The 18368-nt window shown below is 34.0% G+C and overlaps 1 protein-coding gene across 1 annotated transcript in view; it reads right to left on the reverse strand.

Annotated features, from left to right (window-relative positions):
* The window catches only part of lovit (loss of visual transmission), a 206105-nt gene that overhangs the window by 47337 nt on the left and 140400 nt on the right, over positions 1–18368 (reverse strand). The window contains exon 5 of the mRNA XM_073992423.1: positions 6312–6739. Coding sequence (XP_073848524.1) covers positions 6312–6739 — 428 coding nt within the window. The remainder of the gene's footprint in view (positions 1–6311; positions 6740–18368) is intronic.

Consider the following 18368-nt stretch of genomic DNA (forward strand, 5'->3'; position numbering starts at 1 on the left):
CACAAATATGTACCTATGTGTTTGTTGTTCTTTTGCCTTTCAATAAACAACCTCAACATTTGTGTGTATACTATAGAGATAGCCAGTGAGTTCTTACTGAGAGCAAGTGAGCACACATTTCAAAGTGTTTTACATTGAATTTTACGCTCTCTTGCTCTCAGTAAGCGCCCACTGGTGCATGTGTTTGTTTTTTTTTGCCTTTTGGGTTGGTTTTTTTTTTGCATTCAAACATATAAAATGTTTGCACCCAAACATAAAATTGTTTCCACCCAAACATATCTTTGTTTGCACCCAAACATAAATATCTTTGCACCCAAACATATATATGTTTGCACCCAAACATATATTTGTTTGCACCCAAACATATATTTGTTTGCAGACCCAAACATATATTATGTTTGGGACTGTTGCAAACATATATATGTTTGGGACATATGTTAGAGAGGCCGTTTTTTTTTTGCGTGTATAAATAAAAATCAAATGTCGTTCGTTGGCAACGTCATCAGTTGAGAACGGCTGGACCGATTTCAATAATTATTTTTGTAAAATGTTCGCCATAACCCGACTTAGGGTTTTATGCACGCCCATTTTTTTTGAATTTTCAATTTTTATCTTTTCTACAAAAACGACTGAACTGATTTTCCTGAAATTATCAGGGAAAGTACAGTGATGGCCCCCGGTTAAAATGGGCTACGAATTTAGTTGAATTTCGGAGGGGGCTGGGAAGTTCCCCTATACCCTATTTTTTATAAAATGCTATATTTATAATAATTACGAATGTATCGGCTTGGAAATTAATTTGCGAGACAATTGTGGATCACGGTGCTCTTGAAACAATTTTAAATGGAAGGTGCTTACACCTCGGAAGTTTTTACGGATTCTGTTACTACAATGTTTATAGATGAGAAAAATCAAAAAACTAAAAAAATCGCCGGAGCGCTTTTTAAATAAATCGCGATTTAAGTTGACATTTTTAGGGGTTGTTTAGGTTTTCACGATTTTGCTTAAAAAGCGCAAATCCTATCAAAATGAGACTACAGAAAATTTTGTAGCTATGAAAATTCTCTACAAGATCGACCTTTATGATATTTTCGTAGTTTTTACCATTTTTGAGATATAGAAGTTCAAATTGGAACAATGCACAGACTGTATCGCCCCTTATAAAACAATGTCATAAAGGGTGCGCCTTAACTAACTTTTGATGAAAACCGCTTACACAGGGGAAGTTTTTGTGAATTCTGAAACAGCAATTTTCATAGATGAGAAAAATCCAAAAACAATAAAAAATCGCTGTAGGGATTTTTAAATAAATCACGGTCAAAATTCACATTTTTAGGTGTTTTTTAGGTTTTCACGATTTTGTTTGGAAACCGCAAGTCCAATCGAAATGGAACTAAAGAAAATGTTGTAGCTGTGAAAATTCTCTAGAGGATTGACGTTTATCATTTGTTCCCAGCCTGTACAATTTTTGAGATAAAGAAACTCAGTTGGCATTTTTAAGTTTTTTTGTTAGGGTTTCGCGATTTTGCTTGAATACCGTATGTCTTATCGATTTTGTTTGGAAACCGCAAGTCCAATCTAAATGGAACTAAAGAAAATGTTGTAGCTGTGAAAATTCTCTAGAGGATTGACGTTTATCATTTGTTCCCAGCCTGTACAATTTTTGAGATAAAGAAACTCAGTTGGCATTTTTAAGTTTTTTTGTTAGGGTTTCGCGATTTTGCTTGAATACCGTATGTCTTATCGATATGGGACCTGAGAAAATCTTAAAGCTGTGAAAATTCTCTACCGTACTGGCTTAAATAATTTATCCTAAGTTGTACCATGTTTTAGATATATAAGTTTAAGTTGTGAATTTGCAGTCATGACATTGTTTTATAAGGGGGCGATACAGAATTGAATTGAATTGTTGTCCAAAGTTGTCCAAATTTGAACTTCTGTATCTCAAAAAGGGTAAAACCGACTAGAATTTTAATAGGACTTGCGGTTTCTAAGAAAAATTGTGAAAACTGAACAACCCCCAAAATTTTAACTTAAATCGCGATTTATTTAAAAAGCGCTCTGGCGATTTTTTTAGTTTTTTGATTTTTCTCATCTATAAACATTGTAGTATCAGAATCCGCAAAAACTTCCGAGGTGTAAGCACCTTCCATTTAAAATTGTTTCAAGAGCACCGTGGGATGTGTCTCCGATCTGACGTACTTATTTTGGACCCAAAGACTTGACAACGCGCACTTTGTAAAATATGTTACATCTACAAAACTACTGAACAGGGAATGTATAGGGATGGCCCCCGGTGAAAATAGGCCGATTATTTTGTTTTAATGTCAAAAAAAACGCTACATTTGCAATAATAACGAATGTACAGTGGCGGACACCTAATTAGGGACAATAAATTCAGTTTAATAGATTATTCGATTTCATTTGAAAATGTGTAGATTTTGATGAAATAAATTTTGCATAAAAGGTATTGGTATAAGCACTATCGAGTAATGTCAAAATGTTTTGAGATTCCCCATATGTGGGGGAAGCGCAACCCACTTTTCTAAAAATGGTCCATGCCACCTAATTAGGGACATTAGTAGTAAAATTAACTTTCAGGTTAATTTATGGATATTTTTATATAATGATTGATCGCATTAGTTAGTTTATAGTGTATACAACTGACTTCATGCTTTACCCCCACCAAAAGTCCTTTAAGGGGCCGAAGTATTACTATAATCCCTAATAATGCGTTTTGGCCTTATTTTCCATTAATTCACCAAAAATATGCATCTTTTTTGGCACTTTATAACAAAAACTATATTTTTAGTAACCCCAGACGTCATTCCCAACTATACACTACAAGTACCGCTCCATACTGGGTGTACATTTATCCTTAAATTACTTATTAATCAGTTTGGATGAGTAATTAGGGTGAAAATCCTATTTGAAGGATGTGTTATGAGGATAGTGCTTATACCAATACCTTATAAACTGAAATTATTGTCCCTAATTAGCTGGTCGCCACTGTATGTAACACCTTCGGGCCTAAAGACCCGACCAAGCTTTTTTATATATGTTTTATCTCTACAACTACTGAACCGATTTCCATGAAATTTGCAGCAAATGCTTCAGGTTTGCTGTGGCAATTCAATTCAGCATTAACTTTGGGAGACAATGGGTTGTGTCTCTGACCTTAAGTACATATTTGGAGCCAAAGTACCGGACCACGTCCACTTTTTTAAGTGTTTTATCTTGAAAACTGATGACCACGACCACTCTCTTCAATACATTATTTTTTCAAAACTACTGAACCTAATTTCATGAAATTATCAGAAAAGGAATGTACCATGGTCCAAAACGCTATATATTTGTTGATGAATTTCGGGGGCCTGTTACTTTATAATCGCTATATATGCTAAACTTATGAATGCATTGACTTGCAAATTACAATGGTTGTTGCGCCCCGATCAAATGTTCTTTCCTGGTGCCCGAAGTCCCGACTACGGACAGTTTTTAAGTATGTTATATCTCGAAAACTAACGAACCGATTTTCATGAAACTTTGTGGAATCTGCCGTGGTAGGCATGAAATTCAGGTGGCACGATATCTCCCCTATTAAGAAAAAAATATATATTTACAAATCTCCAAAAATGGTGAAGTTCAACGGTCCAACAGCCATGAAAAACTAAAAACATATATTTCTTAATAAGCGGGAGAATTTGACTTTACCATTTTTTCATCTTTAATAATTATATCATTTTAGGATAAAGATAGGGGAAATGGGCGATTATAAATCCTTATCAGCATAAATGGGCGAACAAATCTGACAAAGTCCGTAAGAGAAAAGAAAGGTTACAGACAAAATCTGTTGATAAATTTAATATCCTCAATGAATAACTTGGTTTGACAATGGACCCGAAGAAATGAGGTAAAAAATACCTATTTTTGAATTGTAAAGCATAAAGTCCATTAAAAGTTGTCATTAAAACTCAATACGACGGGCCAGCAACGAGAACCCGGGTCTGCTAGTTTATAATATTTCTTAAAATCAGTTAAAGAAAATGGTATTTTTTGATCTAGCATCGGAACTAACAAAGTTGTAATCAGCTACTTGATCATTTGATTGACAATTTTATTAGCATTCTAATGATATATGCACATATACGGTTAATCGGTTACATAAAACCGGTTTTAATATCAGAATATCCGGTTGTTATTAACGTGTTCGTCATTACAAGAGCTATTTATGGTAAGTATTTCAGAAGCACCACAGACCAATAACGAATATACATAAAAACAAAACATAGTTTTTTGAACAAAAACTGGGTAAATGTCAAAAAGGACCATGAAAACGGGGAAATGTCGAATAGCCATCAATGAGAACCGTACCAAAAATCTTCTGGACAACATTTTTGTAGAATATTTGTAAAATCTCGTCTTGTGGTACTTTTACTACGGTTCAAGAAAGAAAGGACGAAAAGGACATGGAAGGAAGTGAGTTAGAGGGATAAAATATTCCTCAAAAAGATGCGCCATTCGATTTGACTGAAGACATGTAATCTCAAAATTAAGCTACAATAGCTAAACTATATCACTGTTTAGCTATTATCTCTCAAATTAAGGAGCCAAAATTAAACCATTAATCACCCGATATATCAGAAACTTGACCTATGGTGAAAAAATTTTTTTGGGTTCTTATGCACAAATGTACGCTCACAAAGGGCTTTCATCTCCAAAAGGAATTTTCCACCCACTGACTTTGAGTCCCATTTTGTACCACAGTGTCATTTATCGATATTTTCCGAAAAATGTACACCTTCTCGAAGCCATAACCTAAAAAAACGTTCCAATGCTTTTGCGATGTACTAGAGAGTTCTTAATGATTGTCCTGGCTACAATTTTTGTCTTTGTCCTGGATCGAAAATCTCAGTGGTTTGGCTGTTATATGCCAAAATATCCAAAAACCTTGAAAAAAACTTCAAGTCAAAATCTGGGGCTCGATTCACCGTAGACATATGGTCTAGTGGACTTTTTTGCTCAGTACAATCCCAAGAATCAGAAACTCCAGGCGACCGTTAAAATTTGTTTCCTTCCATACAAATCGCCCCGGCCTAGTATATACCCTCATTATCATAAATGCTGATTGTATAAAAACACACATTTTTATCCAAGCAATTTTAATAAATTTAAGCGGGCTTAACAGGACTTGTACAAAAGTATATATGGGCTGAAAGAGGACACACTCAGGAAACTTTTTGCGAAAACAAAATGTTGTTCAATATTGTTTCCTGAAAGTGCTGGTCCACTAAAATTGGAATTTCACTTAATGATTGTCCTGGCTACAATTTTTGTCTTTGTCCTGGATCGAAAATCTCAGTGGTTTGGCTGTTATATGCCAAAATATCCAAAAACCTTGAAAAAACTTCAAGTCAAAATCTGGGGCTCGATTCACCGTAGACATATGGTCTAATGGACTTTTTTGCTCAGTACAATCCCAAGAATCAGAAACTCCAGGCGACCGTTAAAATTTGTTTCCTTCCATACAAATCGCCCCGGCCTAGTATATACCCTCATTATCATAAATGCTGATTGTATAAAAACACACATTTTTATCCAAGCAATTTTAATAAATTTAAGCGGGCTTAACAGGACTTGTACAAAAGTATATATGGGCTGAAAGAGGACACACTCAGGAAACTTTTTGCGAAAACAAAATGTTGTTCAATATTGTTTCCTGAAAGTGCTGGTCCACTAAAATTGGAATTTCACTAAAATTTAGTACCTGGAGAAAATTAAAACATCTGCAAAAACTTCATATTTTCTAAAATGGGGACACTTTTTCGTCTTTAGGAGCACGCCACATACATTCTTACAATATTTTGACGTAATTTTTTTGGTTTCCTTACTTTCAATATGTTTACTATCGAATCCCGTATAGAAATTAGCAATCGGTGACGACAAAAATTGGGCCTTTGTCCAGGAAAATTGATTTCTGAAACATTGTTTGCCGTTAAGTGCAGCCAACACTATACTTTAATACTGTACTAATACTTCAAAGTTTCTTTCAAGTCAATTTTTTATCCTCGGCACGCTATATCGATTTGGTTTGTGCATGAATAATTTCATTTGATACATTTTCCTAATGAGTCAGTAAATTCTTATTCTATTTTTTGCATTTTAAGTCCAAAACGCAATATACATAATTAACATGAATACACTTTTGTTTTTAAATTTTTATGACTACAAATACAAAATAAGCCAAAATAAGACAGATAATGACGTGTTCAGGGGACTAAACATTTTTGCCAAAATATTATTATACTTACTTAAAACGCTGTATGAGTCTTTCAATAACGTACGAATAGCAAGCACACGACAATGAATACATAGCCATGCCCCAGCAACCAAAACGCACACCTTCCTCATATAGAATTTGTGAATGTGTCCCTTCAAGTGCCTTTGGGTCTCCTTTGAATACAGCCTCCCCAACAAAATCCGTAAAATACAAGGAATAGCAGACATGTGCCATCCAACAAAAGAGATTTGTCAAACAAACCATACGCATAGAGTGTGGCATATAAACAATAGACAGTAGGTAATGGGATAGTGTTTCTACAGCCTGTTCGGGTTCAGGTTGTGTGGTAGAGGGGCCTTCGTCTATGCCATATATTTGCTCGCTCTGTTTATTTGATTCTGCAACATCAGCTAAGTAATCCGATTGTTCCTCAGTCGCCGGCTTCGTAGTGTCGTCGTACTGAAAATAAAGAAACTCATAATTAGATTTCTGTCATTGTAAGATAATTAGTTGCCATAGTAAAGGCAAGGATATACTCTATTGAAATACTCAGTATGCTTTAAATAAAATCACTTGCCAAAAAGTAAAGTTACACAGAAAAGTTAAAGTTGTGTGGGAAAGAGGTATATTTTTATTTAGCCAATATATGTATGGTAAAACGCGCTTAACCAATTTTATATTTTAGTTTTTATTTTGTAATGACAATGCCATTGCTTTTGTTTGGTGAATTACTCAATGTTAAAAAATTTATTCGAGTTCAAATTCGTTCGAATTACTACCAAACTTCTGTTATTGTGGAATATGTTTGTTGATGGAAAACAATAATGAATCAAACAAATGTTTGGTAGTAGTTCGAACGAATTTCAATTCGAATCGTCTTCGTGAAACAGGCCATAATTTGTATACCGTACACAAATATGTGGGGAGGGTATTATAAGTTGATTTTTATCCAAAGTTTGTAACACACCGAAATAATTACGCTACATGTCACAATTTTGATCGGATCGTCAGAAAATTTTGGGTCTTGATGGGCGTCCCAGAGAGGAAGAAGCCTATTGGTGATGGTTGGATAATATTCAGGGGTCTGAATGGACAAAAACTTATTTGGAGAAAAAGTCAACGTTTTATTCTTTTGCAAATATCCCCGCTTCTAGTAGGGGTATTCCATAAGCAAACTCTGCCAATAAAAGAACTCTGCCAACGCAATGTCGTAGGTGGTCAAACAGCGGAGATATCGCAACAGTCAGTAATGCATGAGATTTATCCATTTAAATTGTAATAACAAATATCCCAGCTATTTCAGTAGAAGTGATTTACAATTTAAGGAATTGAGCTTTTGAACTCCTGGCAACACACAATATTAAATTACAGAAATATCGGTTCGAAAATTTGACTCCTCGAAATACATAAAATTGGCCAATACCGGCTAGACTTAAACCTTGATATATCTGTACACTTTTTTGTGAGTAAGTTTTCTATCTTCTGGGAACACAAAAATCCAATTAATGATCAATTCGGCAGAAAAGTGTGACTAGAATTAAAAAAAAAAAAACGTCAATGGGGGATACGCTTATAAGGGGGCTATACCAAAAAGTGAACCTATACTGTCTGACCCGAATAAATGTCTTGTACGTACGAAGACTAAATACCAAATTTCAGTTATTCCGATTGAATAATGTGGCTAAAACTGCACAACACCTAAAATCCCAGGGTACCCAGGGAAGGAACACGTGAGCCTATACCGAAAAATTTCTGATTGAAAGTTTTATGCCCCCAACGAAGACAAAAAAGCAAATTTAAACCATTTCGGTGGGATATTGGAGCCAAAATCTTCAGAATACTGAAAATTTGGAAAATCAGTTCTATGAAGATGTGGGAAATACCGATTTTATTTGGAAACTTGTATACCCTCAAGACTAAATACCAAATTTAAGCCATTTCGGTGAGATATTAAGCCACTATCTTCAAAATACATACCGAAAATGGGGAGGTACAGTTCTATGGGGCTATTTGAAGATAAAGACCTATACCGAATAATGTCAGGTGGAAAGTTTTATACCCCCAACCAAGGGCGTAGCCATGAGTATAGTTTTTACATACAGAATTTTAAATCATTTATTTAGGTACTTACCTAATGAAAAACAAGTAAAAACGTCCACCATGAAGTATTCTGAACTAGTTTTCTTTCCGTACCATTGCCCACAATTTTAGGCGAATTTGTTTGACCACTTCGTAAACCAATTACCTACCACCTAACCTTATCTGGTCAGCTAAAATGTTGTACAATACTTGAAATTGGACGGAATTTCTGTTTAGGGGCTATACCAAAACGTGGACCTATGTCCATATTTATTTGCGGAGAAGTATTTTGATCACTATGAACTCTTAATGCTAAATTGAACCCAATTTATAGAGAAAATGTAAATAAAAACAAACATTTTGAATGGGAGGTACCCGAAGAACGGAATTGATGTGGACTATGTCCGATACATGACTGGATGAAATAATACGATGTGCAAATTTTGGACCAAATCGATTGCTCCCATCGAGAGTTATCGTTCACACCATTTTACAGAATATATTCCGAAAGAAGCGAAATATACACCTAATGACATTTGATGCACATTGTCTTTTGGTTCGAGCATAGTAATTTCTTAACAGATACATATAGCATACCTAGATAATGTTAATATATGTATGTCTCTGTTTACCTGTTTAACCCATTTCGTACTTGGTGTTCGATTTTTTGAACAGTAAACAAATTTTAAACAAGTATGTATTTTCAGTCTCATCTGTCAACAAATAAAAAATTCTTCCTTGAAAACTCCCCCTCCTCCTAGATGGTAGGGGTACATTTTTGAACCCTATATTTTTGGATACTTTTTACATTAATTTAAAAAATTAAAAAAATATGAAATTTAAAAAGTAATCATGCTGAATTATTGCCAATATATGGAACCGTTTCACAAAATATAAAGAAGGTGATTTATATGCTCAAGCACGACTTTATAAATGTGCAAAGTTGACTGATCGAAATTTCGAACACTGGTATTTATCATAAATGTCAGTGGCTATATCACAACGTGGAAATGTACTGACAAATTAGGGGGAAAAGTTATTATAGCCCCATAGAAGACTAAATACTAAATTTCAGCCATTCCTGTAGGAGAGTACGGCTAAAATCCTGAAAACTCCTAAAATCGCTATAGGCTATATAAAATATGGACCAGTGCTGACAAATTTCTGAAGGAAAGTTTAGTAGCCCAAGGAAGACTAAATATGTATTAAATTACAACCATTTTTATAGGATAATGCAGCTAAATCCCTGAAAACCCCAGAAAATCGGGCGGTACCGTTTTATTGTGGGTAATAAAAAACGTGGACCAGTGCTGACACATTTTCGGGGAAAAGTTTTGTAGGCCCAAAGAAGACTCAATACCACTCTTTAATCATTTTTTCGTTCAAAAATGATAAAATATATCAATAAAACAGCATAGAAATAAATTTTTTTACTTCTACACATGTAGTGTTCGCGCCAATTTCGAACACCAATTTCCATTTTACTATGGTAAAAATTGATTATCCACAAAAATTGAGATAGGACACTGAAGTTTTGGAAAGACGGAATTAGCTATTATTTGGCAATTAGGGTGATCAAATCTGCACCAAAAATTATGGACATAGGTATAGCCCCCATATAAAGATACCGCACGATTTCAGTTATTTTTAAGATTTTATCTATAAATATATTTGCTTTAATTTTAATGGCTGAAATTTGGCTTTCTAAGTTCAAGTTGGTCAAAAAATTTATCAACCGAAAAGACAATATCCCCCTCAAAATTGCGAACATAGGTCCACGTTTTGGTATGGCATTTTTATGCCCTCAGCCTTTAGGCTAACGAGGTTATATACACTTTCATACGATCAAAATGTGTCTTATCGACAAAATTATTTTAGATCCCACTTGAGGCGCTTAGCGCCAAAACGGCCTAACCCACATGCACAAAAAATCAAACAGACTGTAAAGATTTAACTGAAACCTTTTGAAACAAATTCCAAAAAATGTCATATTGTATTATTTTAGAAGATAGTATTACCTAGTGTTAATCAATGCAATATGGAATTGTTTTAATAGTTATTTCAAAAGGTTCTGGTTAGACCTTTATAGTCTGTTTGATTTTTGTAGGCATGTGGGTTAGGCCGGTTTGGCGCTGAACACCTCAATTATGTTTGGACGAAATCTGTTTCAGTCAATTTGGAGTAGTTTTAGCTATCTCCTTCCGTCTGGCTGACTGAACTCACAATAACTCTCGAACGGATCAGCCGATTCGGTCCAGAATGTGGCCTTCGTAATATTTTATCCAAACTTAGTTTAAATTCGCAGATGAGCCATATCGGTCCACTTCTTCAGGTACCTCCCCCATTGATATTCGAAACTTTTCGCTAAAATGGCTCGCGCGGCAAATCTGGTCCATACCTTGCACATCATAATATTTCTACGAGATATAGATCGTCCAAACATACTTTAAAGAATTTCATCTATGATTTCTTAAATAAAACCGTTTTCAATGATTAAACAAAAATATCTATTCAACACATTTTGACATCACAAATAATTTAAAGGTGGACCGATATGGCCCTCTTCGAAGTTAAACTAAATTTGGACCGATATAATAATTTGGAGTGATTTTAATTTCGACAGACTGACTGACTGACATGACTAGATCGACTCAGAATTTTATTCTGATCAAAAATATGTATTCTTTATACAGTTGCAAATAAGTATTTCAATGCGTCACACACGGAAAATCCGACTTTATGTACCCTCCATACTGTGGTGGTGGGTATAAAAATTACATATCTCATCTATTTTTCAACCGAATTCATTGGTTTATCCAATTTTCGAAAGCTTACATGCAAATAATAAATTAAATAATATAAAATAGGAAATAAATTATACTGTTTGGTATCTTCTAAGTAGCCTATAGCTCGAGGAAAAGCATCTTCCTGTTTTTATGCGTTTTTTACACTTCAATCACCATAACTATATAACCATAAGCTATATTTTTTTAAAAGTGGTTAACAAATGGTTAGGTCAACTGACGGACGGACGGACAGACGGACAGGGTTATATCGACTTAGAATTTTATGCCGATCAAGAATATGTATATTTTATATGGTTTCCGATGAATATTTCGATATGTTACAAACGGAATGACAAAATTAATTATATCCCCCATAAAGACGCTCAGGTATTCCAATTTGTGAAATATTATGGCGACGTGACTTAACACCCAACATAACCCTACCCCAGACTTAACGCCCACATTGAAATTGGCCCATCAGGTACAGCTGGCACACCATCGATGGGAATATCAATATTATCGATACTTAATTTTTTACGCCAATATCGATGAATAGTTTTTTATATCGATATTATCGAAAATTTTGACATAACCATAGAAAAGCCGTAGAAGCAATAGCCGATTATATAATTGTTCCACAAACATCCCATAAGGGACAAGGGAGACTTCTCTCATACCAATGAGTGCACCCCGATTCATATTAGCTCAATGATATGGGACCTACACTTTATCGCCGAGTTCGAACGGCGTGTCTAAAACACCACTTTTGTAGTGAAGTTTTACATGGCTGAAATACTCAGGAAATGTCGCCAACATTACTGAGGGGTATTTTGCCACCGTTGAAAAGTGTTTTGATGTTGCCTGGCCGGGGAATCGAACCCGCGACCTTATGTGTGCATACCATTGCACCACGGTGGCACCCAACTTTACTTTACGCGATTGATTCTATAAAATTTTTTGTTTATACGAATAAAAAATTTCATAAAATTGTCTAGAAACTTAAAGAGAATGGCGTGGATGGGATCGGTTTAGATGTGACCAACACTTTCAGGTGGCTATAGAATTAGAGTGGGATAGGAAGAAGTTGGGCCACCACCACCAACATCAGCCCCAATATGGAGGAGGTTTATGAAGAAGTTACCAAGTTCCATTTGAATTTAACGGTCAACATTTGTGCAAGATGATGGGAATGTTTCAGGTCGAGAACGGAGGACAATAAGTTCATCAAGATGGTAAGTTAAGTTTTTTTCCTTTATTGAAATCTTATTTTAATATTACAACAAAATATTATGTAAAGCCCCAGCGCCCAAATGGAATTATTGAGGCAGTTGGCAACATTATAACATATTTACAAGATTAAAAAAAAGGAAAATTAATGATTTTGGATCGTATATAGAATACATAAAAATTACTTATAACAAATTTACATCAGAAATGTTTCTTTCATATCGCATAAGTATTGTTTGCACGCAGATTTAAAGCATGAAACAGTCGAAAGGGGTTTTATATTTACAGGCAGTTCATTAAACTTCTTAGTACCATCATAATCAATTCTCTGTTTCGTTTTTTCGAATCTACATCGTGCTATTCTTAAGTTGCTACGATTTCTCGTGTAAAAGCTATCCTGATTTTGTAGCAATTTTTAAGTTTGATGACCAACATTTTTAATATTTTTGAAAACATATATTAACATTTGATATACGTTTAATGCATGGCGATTGAGGTCTGAATCTGACTACATGCGTTTTACTGGGATTAAGCATTAATTTGTTTAGCCTTGTATACTCAACAATCAAGGCAGCATCACGTTCCATGCGAACTTTAAGTTCCGTTTCATATTTATACGGATAGAGTAGACATATATCGTCTGCAAACATAATCAGTTTCCCATACAGACAAAGGTTATGTAAATCATTCATATAAATTGAAAACAACAGTGGGCCTAATCCACTACCTTGCGGAACGCCATAACTGACTGATCCTATATCACTCATTGTTTGATTGATTTGCACATATTGCTTCCTGTTTGATAAGTAGTTTTTAAATAGCAATAATTCCTTCCCCTGTACTCCATAATATCTCAGTTTCTGAATCAGAATATCATAATCCACAAGATCAAATGCTTTTGTTAGATCGAAAAATATTCCTGCAACACCACAAAAGCCATTATCCAGTCCACTACAAATAGTTTGTATTACATTTAAAACTGCATCTACGGTGCCACAACTCTTTCTGAAGCCAAATTGTAAGCAATACATTAAATGATTACTTTCAAAATATGTTTGAAGTTGTTCAAACAAAATTTTCTCAATGATTTTATCTATTACAGATAAAACAGCAATTGGTCTATATTTGTCCATAGCTACAACGTTTGTTTCTTTAGGAATTGGTATGATTTTATGAATTTTTAATACATCAGAGTAGTCAGTAAAAAGATGAACTAATATTGGAGCCAATTCACGTGAACAGTTTCTGATAAATTTCGGGGATATATTGTCATATCCCGGACTTTTTGAGGTATCCAATTTTAATATTGTTCTCAAAACATCTTCAATACAAATATTGTCAATTCTGAACCTATTGTTGAACATTGACAAAGTGCGTAATGTATTTACTGTGTCATCAGCACGCGTTCCAATTTGTGGTCTCAGTTGAGATGCAATTGTAAGAAAGTAGTTATTAAAAAGATTTGCTTTGTCTAAGTCATTGGTTATAATATTACCCTCTGCATCATGTACCTCAGAACAAGAAATTTTGGATTTCCCAATGGATTTATTAATGAAATTCCAACATTTCATAGGATTTGATCCTATTCTGTTCAAATTATCCTCATAGTAATTTTCCCTACTGACTCTAGACGCAATTTTTATAACTCGACTTACTCGTTTTAACTTATGTTCAAGATTCGCATCTTTATTGCGTAACCTACGCCTTTTTTAGTAAGTTATTCTTCCAAGTGATCAGTTTTTGGAGATTTTTATTAATCCAAGCACATATTTGGAACTGCAATTGGGTGTTACTTCTTTCCTCAGTTGTGGAGAACTTTATGGCAGTGTTCAAACAAGATAAAATCTCTTCAGTTAAACGTGAAGCATCAAGGTCATCATAGTTGTTGGGTAAAATAGTCTGTAAGATTGATTTAGCCTTTTGGTAATCACAATATTTCTTCAACATCTCTACATTGTCTGCAGACTTATTATTACAATTAAACTTACAAGAAAAAAGTTATGATCTGAAAGATCACATTCCACTGAATTTACAAATAACTCAATACACATATTACTGAAAATATTATCTATACATGAACTACTCGCTGGCCGTGTTATCAAGTTGTGTTCAGAACTACAATCATAGTTCTGAAACATTGACTGCATTTCCTCAAAATTAGCATTTCGAAACATGTCGATATTTGAATCACCCAGAAGTATAATAGGATTCTCCGCATGAGTATTCAAAATATTGTCAAAGGTGTCTATAAAATCAGTAATAGAACATTTTTGAGATCGATAGAACGAAACTATCTTAAAAGCCTTGTTTTGAATTTTGAAATTGTCCAATCGAACAGTTAAAATGTCCAAATAGTTAGCACTCCTGCATATTTCAACAGTGAAATCAAATCGAGTATTGATATATATAGTAGTACCTCCATAATTATCATGTCGGCAGCAATGTACACTCTTAAATCCAGGAATTGAGTACAGTTTAGTTAAGTTTTCTTGAAACCATGTCTCTTGAATTGTTATAACATCTGGCAGTTTAGTAAAATTCGATAATAACGCTTTGAATTTATTAAATTTATCAATGGAAGAGACACTTCTGAAGTTGATGCTTATAATATGAAAATAATCTTGATTTAATTCATTGATATATTTTAAAAAATTAGAAAATTTCTTGAAATATTGATCTTTAATCATTAAAAATATTTAAGAAAATGTTAAAACAAAAAATTTAAAAACAATTATATTAAAAAAATCATTCAGGGAATTCGTATGAAGCACCAGCACCATCATCGCTAGATTCTGTATCTATTTCCACTTCTCTGCTTTGTACCATTGATCTTCTGTTGAAATGCTTATTAGTTGTGGCATCCAGCAACATTTGATCAACATCTTCTTCACTCTTAATAAGCATATTCTTCGAAATATCACTTTTCCTACAAAAAACTTTTCCATCTCTGGCATAGACATATTGGAACCCGATAGATTTCAATGACCTTGCGTAGTGAAGTAGATTTAAGGTATCTTTACTTAAATAATCGTTCACGTACACAGTCTTCGTTTCTTCTTTCTCCCTTAGTTTGGCTTTAGATTTCATAAATTTTTCTTTATGACTCTTTCCAGAGAACTTCACAACAATGGTTTTGTTTTGATTGCTATTTTCTTTGTTTATTTTACCCACAAAGTACGCTGCATCAATCGCATTATCTCCCAAATCAATGCCGATGGTATTTGAAAATGCCAAAACAGCATCAACAGCATTTACACCACTTCCAACTTTTAAACCATTTATAACGCAATCATTCTTTACACGTTCATCATGGAGAATTTTTACGGAATATTTAATAGATTTTACTTCCGTTTTTAACATCTTGTTTTCTTTCTCAATTGGCGCTATTTTCTTTTTATTTTCAGCCACATCCTTAAATACTTCTTCAAATTTAGACGACATGAAATTTATTGACTCAGTCAGCTGATCAAGTTTCTCCAGTTATCTCAACTCCGTTTTAATAGTATTTAGCTCTTTACTATTTTCACTTCCATCTTCATTACAACAGTCATGACAGTTGAAAGGCTCATTCTCATTTTCTACAAGTCTCTCATTTCCTCTTTGTTATGCCAGAACAACGAAAATGATAACTCTTCATACACACATTGCACTGTATGTAATCTTCACATTCCTTTTTGATCTCTTTCTTACATCGTCCACACAAAGTTTTTTTAATGCAAACACTACGGCGAGCAGCAGCTTTAGGCATGTTCATTTCAATTCAACGTGAAATTATGTGTTTTGATACATACAAATCAATTCTTTTGTTGATTATTATATATTTGTTTTGCGTTAAATTTTACGTTTTTTAAGAACGATCTCAGCACAGCCGAAAAAATTACGTTTACACTTCAGTGTTGCCAACTTTTTTACTTTGACGGTAGAAAGATTCACCCAAAGCACGAACCTTATCGTTACGGGTGCACATCAAGTGGAACAAGGCAATAACTGCACCTTCAAAATCAGGGTTTGCAACAATTCAGCCAAAGCAACAGCATCAAACCGTTGGTAAATAATTGGATGGTGATCGAAAATCAAACAGAAACACCTATTTCGGACCGATTACCATAGACGCCAGTCATGACATAAACAATGGGAGTGTCGCTAACCAATTTTGGCACCAGCCAACAATTTTATAAGCATGCCAGATGTATAAATGGAAGAGATACCCAATTCCATAGTTCAAGTTCAACCGAGTCGGAACTCATGATACCGAACAGAGGCATGGAAGTATACTGCAGAAAGTCTTTATGATTAATTTTTATTTTGTATTAATTAAAACTGCTTCTCTATGTTTAACTTTTAACTATTCTCGGCACACGACCGACCAATCAGTAAAAATAGAAAGTGAATATGTAATATTATTCCCCAAAATGATTTCGTCAAATTGGGATGGAACAAATCTCTTAAAACTCCACCTCGAGATCACGCAATCACAAAGTACAGAATTTTTAAAATTTAATTTTTCAACAACATTTCAATGACATACGAAATGTAAACAAGACACATTTGTCGGCAATTTTGATTCTTAATAAATAGGGTTGAAAATCTACGATAGTATCGATTTTATCGATATTTTGAAACGGAAATATCGACAAAATCGAATGGGGACGATATCGATAGTTTACCAGCTCAACATCAGGCCCATTAGGCGTCATGTCCGTCTTCCGTAATAAAAGACTTTACCAGTCCATATAGTAAACTTCAGATTTATTTAAAAATGAAATTGAATTACAGTGAGTCAATTAAGTATTTTGCCTCTTTAGAAAATTGAAAAATTTTCAATAAAATCGTTTGAAACCATCAAATTAGTGGTCAAAAAGTGGAATATTTATGTGTAGTATGTTTGTGGGTAGTTTAGTATTCAATATCTGCAAGAAACGCAGCGAAAGGCTTAATGGTCTTCTAGATATTGACCAAAATCTATAACAACATAAAATATTTTACCTCAAAAAAGTATTTTGCCTTTTACATATTTTTTGAGAAAAATACATTTTTGTTACACGCTAAAGATTTTTATTGTAACCGTTGGAGATTATCACATTCTACAACTGTTTCGGCACCAGTTCTACCAAGTTGCGACATGTTTACGCGGTTATTTTCTCCAATTTTCCTACATTAATTTCTTTGACAATATGTTTTATTAATTTTGGTCATTACCGACATTAATCTCTAAGAAAATCAGTGAAAAATGATTCGCTGCTACCTTCAAATCCTAGCAAAAGCGTAAAAAATAAATAAAAACCTAAAATGCATCGCGAATAGTGAAAGAAATTATAGTTTGGAACTATGAAAATCAAGAACAGAGGCAAAAAATTCTTTAAAAAATCGCGAAGATCCTTCCTTACCGCTTCCAAAAATTAATCGTGCCTTCAATATTAATCTCGAAACCAATGTCTTGCATAAATTATACACAAGTTTCCAAAATCCAGAGATATTGATGGTTTTGTAGCAAATAAAGCATTAGAAAATAATTGGAAAATATAGGGAAACAATCATCCCTTGCCAAGACCTCTGAAGTTATAAAATTGGATTTTAAAAATGGTGCGGTTTAGTGGCGAAGGTATTTAAATATATTTGCATCGGATGACCCTCACATGTTGCGGGAAAATACCAATAAAGAGCGATCTATTTTGTCTTATTTATTAAAAAATAATATGGTTTTTTCTTTCTATAACACTGTCAATATCTTTGGATTTTGGAACCTTGTGGACACTTCATCCAAGACATTGGTTCCGAGATTAGTATTGAAGACACGATTCATTTTTGGAAGCGGTCAGGAGTGATCTTCGCGATTTTTTAAATATTTTTTTGTCTCTGTTCTTGATTTTCATAGTTCCAAACTATAATTTCTTTCACTATTCGCGATGCATTTTAGGCTTTTATTTATTTTTTACGCTTTTGCTAGGATTTGAAGGTAGCAGCGAATCATTTTTCACTGATTTTCTTAGAGATTA

The sequence above is a fragment of the Musca autumnalis genome, unplaced genomic scaffold (genome assembly GCF_047663935.1).
Source record: "Musca autumnalis isolate F117 unplaced genomic scaffold, ASM4766393v1 scaffold_1, whole genome shotgun sequence".
NCBI lineage: Eukaryota > Metazoa > Arthropoda > Insecta > Diptera > Muscidae > Musca > Musca autumnalis.